Source organism: Moschus berezovskii, chromosome 6 (assembly GCF_049115385.1).
Source record: "Moschus berezovskii isolate FMDL1 chromosome 6, NW_MosBer_1.0, whole genome shotgun sequence".
Lineage (NCBI taxonomy): Eukaryota > Metazoa > Chordata > Mammalia > Artiodactyla > Moschidae > Moschus > Moschus berezovskii.
Window position 1 is genome coordinate 70483654 of NC_142465.1, and position 12427 is coordinate 70496080.

The window sequence follows — 12427 nt, forward strand, 5'->3', positions numbered from 1 at the left end:
TTGTGTTACATTTTCTTCCCTCTCTCATTCTTCCTGCTCTCCCACTCCCTAGGATTAATTCCCAGATCAACTACTTGTACCCGGATGTTTGGCTCAAGGTCTGTTTCGGAGGACTATAGCACATGACTTTGGTTTGAGAGTGATCCTCACAAACAGACCATCAGGATGGGATTCTGGAATGGGATCACTTACCTCATTGATAGGATAAGCAGGGTGGTGGTAATCCCCGGCCTGCATCTCAATTCCTGGGAATCTCACCTGGGATGGAATGAAACAAGAAGAAATGAGTTATCCAGTACCTCTGTCCCTAGAATGGTTTGAGGGTAAAGGATTGTGGAATTTGTTAGCATTTGTTAACTGCCTTGGAAGCCTTGAAAAAAGAAAGTAACAAATACTAATCACACAACTGTCAAATTAGGGCACACTGAAAGCCAGAAGGTCACCTTGGCAGTGTTTAGAGTGACCACTATCTCCTTAGCCATAGGACTTCTATAGGGATAAATCAGGCTCAGAGTGTAATTTTAAGGCAGAGCTGCAAAACAGTAATCAGGCTCAGAGTGTAATAGTAAGGGTGGCAGAGCTGCAAAGGAGATGAAATTTGCAGCTTGCACAAGTCTCCTTTGCTAGTATCATAGCTCTGATAGCAAAGGACAGGGACTGACACTTGGGTTAAGACAATTTTGGTAGATGTGTTTGAACAGCTTGAATTCCTGGTTTTCTCTGAATCTTCCACACCAGACAAAGAAGCTCTTTCTCCCTCTCTAGAGAAGAGCAGCCTCCCCTTAGATGGAGACTATGCAGTGGCCACCTGAAGTAGATGTCTTGTAAGATGACTCTGATGACCACAAAATTGAACTCTTTTCCTCTGATTGCCATGAGAAGAATAATGCCAAGTCTAAGCTGAGACAGAAAACATAGTTCTTGATCTGGGAACAGATAGCTTTTACTGAAAGAACTGTAGGAACTGGCTAATAATGACTGGCAGGAGTTTGGAGAACATGTGTGGGAATAGATCTTGAATGTGCTGGACCAAAGTGGCAGAATATAAGACTGGATAGAGGAGAGTTTATTGACATGACATGGGAACACTCTCTTATGATTTAAGATTTAACATCCTGGCAAGGACAGTAGGTGCTAACAGGCTATTGGAATGACTTCTTGAAATTTGGTGGCCTACACCAAATGAGATGGAGATACTGGAATTGCCTTGTCAAAGTACTAAAGAAGAGGTTAATGACTCAAAGAGGCGGGAATGTTAGAATGGACTTATGTCATGTGTTGAGAACACTAGCCTACTGTTTTCCCAGGAAGAGCCCAGAGACTGCTCTGTTTACTAAGGCATTAAAGACTGTATTAGTAAGAATGGCAACAATATCTTTGAGAAAATCAGAATTATCTAGACCAGAATTCACAGTAGGAAATGATGTCACATGATTGGGCTCTCTTGCATTAATTGAGATGATAGAGTAATGGCAGGGGGCAGGTAGTGGTATTCCAAATATCCCTGGCAAAGTAGCAACAAAGCTGAAGGGGCAATCGAGGCTCCTTGATGTGTAGGGAGCACAGTGTACCTCATGTTCAAGGTGGAAGGCAGTAGACTAGAGTGTAGTTTTACTTATAAAACCCAAAAAAGCAAGAGCTGGTTAGCAGAAAGTTGATGTCAACTGTTATATAATGGAAAAGTGTAATCCTATAACTATTATTTTATGTCCATCGGTTGAAAAGGTGGCCAGTGCTCTTTGAAGGATGCTATCTAAGCCACTACAAATATATAGAAAAAATATTTGCCCACTTTCTCTAGAATACCATAAGCAATTTATCAAAGTAACTTTACAATGCAATCCTTTCAAAAGTAGTTGGATAAGAGGGCTGAATTGACTTGACACCAAGTGATCTAAAATGTCATGTCCCACACTAATCTAGTGGGAACTTATGAATGCCAGGTAGTAAATGAAGTCCTGGCTCCAGTCCATCTTACAGTAGTTTCAATTGATCCAGATGGGTTCCTGTAGCAGTCAGATGGGTCCCTGGAATTTTCTTAACAGTTTTACACTGGTTCCCTGCCATGTGGAATAAAATCCATATGGTGGGGAGGATCAGGCAGAAATCTCTAAAATTGTACCCCTGTCCCCCAGGTAAGATAGTAATCCAAAACCAATATTGCATTCTGAGTAGAACTGCAGAGAAGGGCACCACCCTCAAAGACATAAAGAATGCAGAGGTGGTACCTTCTGCATTCACCTGTAAGGCCCCTGCTAAAACCACAAGCGTCATGGTAGGAGACAGCTGACTATCATAAACTCAACAAAGTGTCAGAACTGATCTGGCTGCCATGACAGTTAATATACTTTTTCTGGAACATATCAATGCAAGCTCTGGCATGGCATGTGGCTGCTGATTTGACAAACTTTTTTTATCAATCATTAAGAACATCAAAAGTGTTTATGTTAGCATAGGAAGGATAGCACAATGCATGTTAACCTATTGTCACTCTCCTCTTCTCTCTTCCACAGGGAAGTCTGTAGGTATTTTGTTCATCTTGTTATTCCATGGAACCTCATTCTGTTCCCCTATACTGATAAATCAGGCTAATCAGATCTGGTGAAGAGGAAGTGGAAAAGACTCCTGGTGCTCTATTAAGACACACACAAGCCCGAGAGTGGAAGATTCAGACCCCTGCAGATTTTAGGGGTCCAGTGGTCTGGAGGATGCTGGGACATGCCCTCCAAGTTAAGGACAGGTTACTGAACCTGCACCCTTTATCATTAAGATGGTAACTTTGACTCTTGAAGTTAAATGCTGCTCTCACTCATATTTGGGGAAGAGTTGGAAGCTTCTCGTTTGAAGTGGAACTCAGAGCAAGAGAGAGTACTCTACTGCAGGCTCAGGCTGTGATGCAAGCGACTCTCCTGCTCAGGCTATATGACAGATTATCAATGCTACAAATATTTGTGGTAGGACATTGTATGGCATCTCTGACAAGCTCCAATGGAAGACTAACAGTAATGCCATCAGGTTCTGGAACAAAGGCCTGGCCTCTCATTGTTTGAAAAGCAACACCTGGCATGCCTCTGTGCCTAACAGACTCTCAGAATCTGCTCCCGTATGACATCAAGTTATGAACCAGAGCTACCCATCACAAGCTAGGTGTTAGGTTCATCAAATCATAAGGTCAGATAGTAACAGTAACAATCCATTATTTGATGCAAGTGATACATCTGGGATCAAGGCTAAATAAGTCCAGAGGGCACATATAAGTTACACAGACAAGTAGCCTAGATTCCCACATCATTTACTTCTCATGCAGTGATGTATCTCCTTAACTTACTCCTGTGATCCATGGAGAATCCCCTGTGGTTAGTTTTATCAGTATTTATTGCTGCAATAATGTTTCGTAATAACCGAAAAAATCTTTGATACTTAACCATGAGCATTCATTATTGAGGCATCAAGGGCCAGTTGGGAATTGACTAGGGAGGTTTTCTGATCTTGGCTGGGCTTTCTCACATCCCGGGATTAGCTGCTAAGTCACTAGAACAACTTAATTCTGCTCCATCCATCTCTTTCTCCATCAGACTATCCCAGTCATGTTTCCGTATCAATGGTAGAAGCATGAGAGAAGGCAGACCAATCACTCAAGTATTTTTCAAGTTTTTGCCTGGATCAGATTTATTAACATTCTATTGACCCAAAGAAAATCACATGTCTAAGTTCAAAGTCCAAAGTGAGGCAGAATGTTCCACCCAGAAAGCAAAGGCAATGAAATTTTATGAGAAAGCGCATGGAGACAGGGAGAAGTGAAAAAGTAAGGTTACTGCTGAGGTATTAAATACCAGATGGCAGAGAAGGAAAATGTGGGCCTTGTTCCTGGGTGGACCAGCTTGATATCTTGGTGTGAGCCAAAAATGGCTGGCTTTCACACTTAGTCTTTCTCAGAGGTGGCTAGAAGGATCAGTGATTGGGAAAAAATCTTCCTGACAGACACAGCTTCAGATATTGTATTTGGGTCATCCACGGTGATGGAGAAAGATGTGGCCTGAGTTAAGGATAAACATAAATTTTTCTATAACTTTTTTTAAATAGGAAAGTGTGTAGATTTTTGTATCATGGAATGTCAACAAAAGAGTACTCAGCTGAGGAAGCAAAGATTAGGTGGACAGGATGATTCTTTCAGTAGATTTCAGCCAGCCTTGTCCTTGACCACTTGAGGCTTCCACAACAAACCCATAAGTGAAGTTAGTGTGATGGCCAAGATAGAGGTTATACATGAATCCAACACCTTGGGCTTTCTTTAAGGCTGATGTACTTATGCCACTATTGAATATGTGATCAGTCAGCAGTAGAGACCAGTGATTTTGTAACACTCCAGAAGATAAATTAAGTCACTTGGGAAAGTTATTTGCATTAATTTTCTTCCATCTTGGAGGAAGAAGCAATTCTCTCCCATTGTAATTAATTTGTATTCTTGTTTTCCCTTTCATCAGTCCCTCTGTCATCATTATTGATAATCTACAGAATGCCTGTTACCAACATGGTATCTTGTATTACCTCACCTCAGATCAAGGAACTATTTTGTGGCAAATGAAGAGCAACATGAATTACTGGATCCATGATCCTAACATGTGCAGCATTATCTAGAAGCAGTCAAAAAGGAACCATGAAAGGAACTATTACGGCGTCTGCTTAGACACCAGCTTGGAGATGACAGCCTGCAGGGTTGGGGTGCTGTTTTTCAGGATGGGATACATGCACTGTACCAAAAGCCAGTATGTGATTCCATGTCCCCAACTGCTCGGATTCATCCAGCTAAGAGCCAAAGGGATAGAAAGAGGCCCTCCAGCATTCTCAGTGAACTATGGACATAATGGTGCTTCCCACCCTTACCACCTTAGGCTCTGAGGGGTTGGAGGTTATTTCCAGGGGAACAGGAAAAAGCTAGCACATTTCTTTCAAGAGGCACAGTAAGATTTAAACAGAACTGCTGCCAACTGATCCTGCTGGACTGCTCACGTCTCTGGGGGAACAAGCTAAAAAAAAATGGGAGTTAATGTGTTGGTTAATGAGGAGCTAGGATTACAACTACAAAATGAAACAATGGAGGTGTATCTGAAACTTATACAATTCAGTGATTTGCCTGATTCCTGATGCTTCCATGCTTGGTGTGAACAGCAAACAGACAAATGTGGTAACTATAGCTGAAAAAGGGCAAAATAACCAAGGCCCTAGATCTCTGTAGGGATGAAGGTCTGGGTCACTCTACCAGGCAGCTAAGCTAGACCTGCTGAATTTCTGGAAGAGAGCAAGCAAAGTCTCAAATTGGTGGTGCAGGAAGGAGATGATGAATATGAGTTTTGGTCTTTGGTTCACTTGTAGCAACACGAATTATAGCTTGTCTCACTAATCCTCTTGAGTAGTCTTCAATAGACTGTGACTGCTCATCACTTTGAAGATACAGTGATGGGCAGACGTAACATGGGACTCAATTCTGAACAGGCAAGGGGCAGATAGCAGAAAACACTTCTTTTGTCCTGTATCACATCCTTTTGTCAGCTTCTCCCATCAGCTCACTCTGAATCACACTGAAACTACCTACAATTTAATTTTTATCTGATGATAAATATCTTTGATGGTATATCTAACTAATGCACAAGCTGTGAAAACCTTTACATGCTAATACTACCAGTAAGTTCCAGACCCACAATAAACGTGATATATAAGCTTCCAGTTGTCACAAAAAATTTCAATCCAGTATTACTTTCTGTCAGAAATTTAACAACTCCTATGATACAAGTGTACATAATACTTTTCATGCTAAAGTATTCACAAAAATTGAATCATTCACCTTGCTAAATTCACTTTTTTTTTGCACTGAGTCTATTTTTGATCACTAACCTCACATTGACTTCATTCTACATGCTCCTTGCATCTCTGAAATACTCTATCTTGGTACTTTATTTTGGTTATTCTATTTCTCAGCAGTGCCCTTTATTTTGGTAACAAGACATACTGCCAGCTTATTATAAATGCTTTATTTATTTATTTTTAACACAGAGGAAGCTTGGTGGCAGATCTGTAGCCACTTGATGTTTTTATAACTAAGAATTACAGTTCAGGCTCTCTTATAGAATGCAAAGGTGCGCTAACACATGTATAGGTAATTGTTATGGAAATTAAGCTTAGTCACTAAAAGAAGATTCGCCATCTGAACTTTCTTCTGTGTTTTTTTCACCTTCACCATCAGGCACTGGAGCATCTGGCCTCCTGAAAAAGAAGGAGAAAACAAACAAAAAGAAATTTAACAGTTTTTCCAGTTGAAAAAAAATCACTAACTGTAAATTAGGTTAATCTTAGAATATTGCTGCCAATAAATCTGCCAAGTCTTAGTCCTTAAGTGAGGGCCTCCTGCTCTCTACCACAGCGTGCTTCTCGCAGGCTTCTCCAGTACCATGGGGATTCAGTGCTACTCCTGTAGAGGCCATGGCACCGCTTCCTCCTGTCAGTCCTTACACAGTGTGCTACTTCAGCACTTTCTGCTTCTCATTACTGTGGAGACCCAACGACAGACAGAGATGTGATCTGGAGAGGCTGGCATGACCACTGCTAAATCTTCGCAGCCTCCAAGTGTCCGTAAGGTACAGAGAGAGGAAAGCTAGACGTGGAAAAAAAAAAAAAAAAGAAAACCTTCATGTTCAGGAAAGCTGAAGGGAGTAATTTAAAAATGGAAGAGATTTCAAGAATGGCCAGTAAGAAACACAGGCAATATGGAAGCCTTGTGGGGGAGGAGAGTGACTGTTTAAAGGTGGTTCTTAATGTCTGCTGAGTGTTGTCACTTATATGCTTTATCATCAGATAAACATAAGAAGAGTGAGTTCATAAAAATAACGTCTTGAAGATTCCCTAGGAACAAGATGATGTGAGAATGGTTAAAACTACAGCTCTGTATAGATGTGCTATAAAAAAACCACAGGAAATTTATTGGTGTCATTAAAACAGTCAACTTGATAGGTTCCATAGTATTTGTTAGTAAATCATTTAATCAATGTGGCAGCACTATCACTCAGCACCTGTTCACTCTTACCAAGAAAGCAAATTAAGCAAAGTGTACCTGGGGGAAACTTAGAGGGAAAGGAAGACTAATACAGCTGCTCTGTTTTAGTAATTAAAAGCTACAAAACTTATTTTTCCCTCAGGCTCCTTGATCCTTAATAAGATTTAAGATACCAACAAACAAAACTCTTCTTTGCCACAAATATAATAATTATTGCTAAAATAAGAAAATGTATAGTCTCCTACTTACTTATTATTATGAATTATGTTATTATGAATTATGGCTGAGTTCTGACTTAAAAGGTTTTAATACCATGTCTGTCATGCTATGAAACAGAAGAAATGCTGGCACTGCTCCCTAGCAATGGGTCAAACATAAACCCGTTTGCTCTGCTGTACAATTTTAGATTATGGGGGGGCGGTCCTAAGATAGTGGAGGAATAGGACAGGGAGACCACTTTCTCCCCCACAAATTCATCGAAAGATCATTTGAACGCTGAGAAAATTCCACAAAACAATTTCTGAACACTGGCAGAGGACACCAGGCACCCAGAAAGGCAGCCCATTGTCTTTGAAAGGAGGTAGGACAAAATATAAAAGATAAAAAGACAAAAGAGTTAGGGATGGATTCCCGTCCCAGGGAGGGAGTCCTAAAAGAGGAGAAGAAAAGTTTCCAAACACCAGGAAACCCTCTCACTGACGGGTCTGTGGGGAGTTTTGGAATCTCAGAGGGCAACATAACCGGGAGGAAAAATAAATAAATAAAATCCACAGAATACATGCCTAATGGCAACTCCTAGTGGAGAAGTAGCCCAGACACTCGCATCTGCCATCAGCAAGGGGAGGGGCGGAGCTGAACAGGGAGGCATGGGCTGCACTGTTTAGGGTAGGGACTGGGCCTGAATGCCCTGAGGGCAATCTGAGGGAGCTAATGTGAGACAGCAACCCAAACAGTGGGATAGCCAGAGAGAGAGAGAAAAAAGAGAGAGAACTTTCCCGTGATTGCAGCCATGAAATTAAAAGATGCTTACTCCTTGGAAGGAAAGTTATGACCAACCTAGATAGTATATTAAGAAGCAGAGATATTACTTTGCCAGCAAAGGTCCATCTAGCCAAGGCTATGGTTTTTCCCGTGGTCATGTATGGATGTGAGAATTGGACTGTGAAGAAAGCTGATCACCGAAGAACTGATGCTTTTGAACTGTGGTGCTGGAGAAGACTCTTGAGAGTCCCTTGGACTGCAAGTTGACTCACTGGAAAAGACTCTGATGCTGAGACGGATTGGGGGTGGGAGGAGAAGGGGACAACAGAGAATGAGATGGCTGGATGGCATCACCGACTCGATGGACATGAATTTGAGTGAACTCCAGGAGTTGGTGATGGACAGAGAGGCCTGGCGTGCTGTGACTCATGGGGTCGCAAAGAGTTGGACACGACTGAGCGACTGAACTGAAATGAAGGAGAGCTAGCCGGCTTTGGACTGGTCCATCCCTCGCCAGAGGCAGGGAGGCAGGCGTGCAACAGCCAGAGCCAGAAAAGGGCAATCTTGGCCCCAAAGACAGCATCCTCCACCAAACTGTGAGCAGGCTCCCAGATGCTAACCAAGTCTTCCAGGGATCCTGGACGATTGGTATCTGCCAGGAGGGTCGCAGCCAGAGATCAGTTCCCCAGAGGAGACACATGACACACCTGAGATGGTGCTCCTGCTTCGCACCCAGGAAACTGAGCGGCTGGGACCAGGGAGGTGATAAGATGCCCCGCCCCACCTGGGGAGAGTGCACTAGCCAAGCACCTGGTCGCCTGAGCTACTTCAACCTGGGAAAGGCACAAAATGCAGGCCCAACCGAGTTTGCACCTTTGTGGAGTGGATTAGAACCTGAGCAGATTAGACCTGGGAAGTGCATGCAACCCAGGGCCCACCTCAGACAGTTCCCTTGCAGAGAAACCTGGAGCCTGAGCAGTGTAGACTGGGAAAGCACATATGCCGGGAGCGGGGACAAACCCAGTGTGGCCGTGACACTGAGAGCACTCCCCACACACGCCAGTGATATTTGTTTGCAGTGTTCCTCCCTCCCCACAGCACGATTGAACAAGTGAGCCTAAATAAGTGACCACCTTCGCCCCCTTGTGTCAGGGCGGAAATTAGACACTGGAGACTTGCAAACAGAAGAAGCCAAAATAAACAGAGGGAACGCTTTGGAAGTGACAGGTGCAACAGATTAAAACCCTGTAGTTAGCACCTACTACATTGGAAGGGACCTAAAGACCTTGAGAAGTATAATCTGGAACAAGGAACTATCTGAAACTGAACTGACCCACACTGCTTGCAAAAGCTCCAGAGAAATTCCTAGATATATTTCTACTATTATTATTTCTTTCATTAAAATTTTTTAAGTCCTTTATTACTCCATTTACTTTCATTTTTATAACCTACCATTACCGTGCAAGAAAAAAAGACCCTATTTTTAAAGCAAATTTCATCTATATTTTTAATAATTTTTGTGATTTTGTTTTGCTTTTTTAATATATTGTATTTTTGAGAGTCTAACCTCTACTCTAAGATTTTTAATCTTTGCTTTTTGGTATTTGTTATCAATTTTGTACCTTTAAGAACCCAATCTTCAGTACCCATTTTTACTTAGGAGTGTGACTACTGACTTGACTGCCCTCTCCCTTTTTTGACTCTATCTCCGCCAGGTCGCCTCTATCTCCTCCCTCCCCCTTCTCTTCTCTACCCAACTCTCTGAATCTCTTTGTGTGTTCTGGACTGTGGAGAACATTTAGGGAACTGATTACTGGCTAGACTTGTCTCTCTCCTTTTGATTCCCCCTATGAACTCTGGGAGTTGGTGATGGACAGGGAGGCCTGGCGTGCTGTCATTCATGGGGTTGCAAAGAGTTGGACACGACTGAGCGACTGAACTGAACTGAACTGATTCTCCTCCTGGTCACCTCTATCTCCCTCTTCCCTCTTCTCTTCTCTTATGTAACTCGGTAAACCTCTCTGGGTGTTCCAGGCACTGGAGAGCACATAGGGATTTTATTACTGGCTAGCATGCTCTCTCCCCTTTTGATTCCCATTCTCCTCCTCCTGGTCACCTTTATCTCCCTCCTCCCTCTTCTCTTCTCCATGTAACTCAGCGAACCTTTCTGGGTGTCCCTCACTGTGGAGAATCGTTTTTCCATTAACCTAGATGTTTTATCATCAGTGCTTATGAATGGAGAAGTCTTGAGGCTACTGTAAGAATAAGACTGAAACCAGAGGCAGGAGGCTTAAATCCAAAACCTGAGAACACCAGAGAACTCCTGACTCCATGGAACATTAATCGATAAGAGCTCATCCAAAAGCCTCCATACCTACACTGAAAGCAAGCTTCACCCAAGAGACAGCAAGTTCCAGAGCGACATACCACGCAAATTCTCCAGCAACACAGGAACATAGCCCTGAGCTTTAATATACAGGCTGCCCAAAGCCACACCAAACCCATAGACATCTCAAAACTCACTACTGGACACGTCATTGTTCTCCAGAGAGAAGAAATCCAGCTCCACCCACCAGAACACTGACACAAGTTTCCCTAACCAGGAAACCTTGACAAAGCCACTTGTCCAACCCCACCCACAGGGAGAAACCTCCACAATAAAGAACCAAAAACTGCCAGAATATGGAAAGACCACTCCAAACACAGCAATCTAAACAAGATGAAAAGTCAGAGAAATACTCAGCAGGTGAAGGAACATGATAAATGCCTGCCAAATCAAACAAAAGAGGAGATAGGGAGGCTACCTGAAAAATAATTCAGAATAATGATAGTAAAAATGACCCAAAATCTTGAAAACAAAATGGAGTTACAGATAAATAGTTTGGAGACAAGGATTGAGAAGATGCAAGAAATGTTTAACAAGGACCTAAAAGAAGTAAAAAAGAGTCAATCAATGATGAATACTGCAATAAATGAGATCAAAAACACTCTGGAGGGAACCAATAGTAGAATAACTGAGGCAGAAGCTAGGTTAAGTGAGGTGGAAGATAGAGTGGTGGAAATAAATGAAGCAGAGAGGAAAAAAGAAAAAAGGATTAAAAGAAATGAGGACAACCTCAGAGACCTCTGGGACAATGTTAAACACCCCAACATTCGAATCACAGGAGTCCCAGAAGAAAAAGATAAAAAGAAAGGCCATGAGAAAATACTTGAGGAGATAATAGTTGAAAACTTCCCTAAAATGGGGAAGGAAATAGCCACCAAAGTCCAAGAAACCCAGAGAGTCCCAAACAGGATAAACCCAAGGTGAAACACCCCAAGACATATATTAATCAAATTAACAAAGATCAAACACAAAGAACAAATATTAAAAGCAGCAAGGGAAAAAACAACAAATAACATACAAGGGGATTCCCATAAGGATAACAACTGATCTTTCAATAGAAACTCTTCAGGCCAGAGGGGAATGGCAGGACATACTTAAAGTGATGAAACAGAAAAACCTACAACCCAGATTACTGTACCCAGCAAGGTTCTCACTCAAATATGAAGGAGAAATCAAAAGCTTTACAGACAAGCAAAAGCTGAGAGAATTCAGCACCACCAAACCAGTTCTTCAACAAATGATAAAGGATCTTCTCTAGATAGGAAACACAAAAAAGGTGTATAAACTTGAACCCCAAACAACAAAGTAAATGGCAATGGGATCATACTTATCAATAATTATTTTAAATGTAAATCGGTTGAATGCCCCAACCAAAACACAAAGACTGGTTGAATGGATACAAAAACAAGACCCCTAAATATGCTGTCTACAAGAGACCAACCTCAAAACAAGGGACACATACAGACTGAAAGTGAAGGGGTGGAAAAAGATATTTCACGCAAATGGAGACCAAAAGAAAGCAGGAGTAGCAATACTCATATCAGATAAAATAGACTTTAAAATAAAGGCTGTGAAAGGAGACAAAGACGGACACTACATAATGATCAAAGGATCAATCCAAGAAGAAGATATAACAATTATAAATATATAGGCACTCAATATAGGAGCACTGCAATATGTAAGACAAATGCTAACAAGTATGAAAAGGGAAATTAACAGTAACACAAGAATAGTGGGAGACTTTAATACCGCACTCACACCTATGGATAGATCAACTAAACAGAAAATTAACAAGGAAACACAAACTTTAAAGAGATACAATAGACCAGTTAGACCTAATTGATATCTATAGGATAATTCACCCCAAAACAATGAATTTCACCTTTTCTCAAGTGCACACGGAACCTTCTCCAGGATAGATCACATCCTGGGCCATAAATCTAGCCTTGGTAAATTCAAAAAAACTGAAATCATTCCAAGCATCTTTTCTGACCACAATGCAGTAAGATTAG

At 41.8% G+C, this 12427-nt stretch overlaps 1 protein-coding gene across 2 annotated transcripts in view; it reads right to left on the reverse strand.

Moving 5' to 3' along the window:
• Positions 1 to 6016: 6016 nt before the first annotated feature.
• Positions 6017 to 12427, reverse strand: part of WASHC3 (WASH complex subunit 3) — a 59237-nt gene continuing 52826 nt past the window's right edge. For both annotated transcript variants that reach the window (XM_055396610.2, XM_055396608.2), the window contains exon 7: positions 6017 to 6261. In XM_055396610.2, coding sequence (XP_055252585.1) covers positions 6177 to 6261 — 85 coding nt within the window. In that variant the 3' untranslated portion in view covers positions 6017 to 6176. The remainder of the gene's footprint in view (positions 6262 to 12427) is intronic.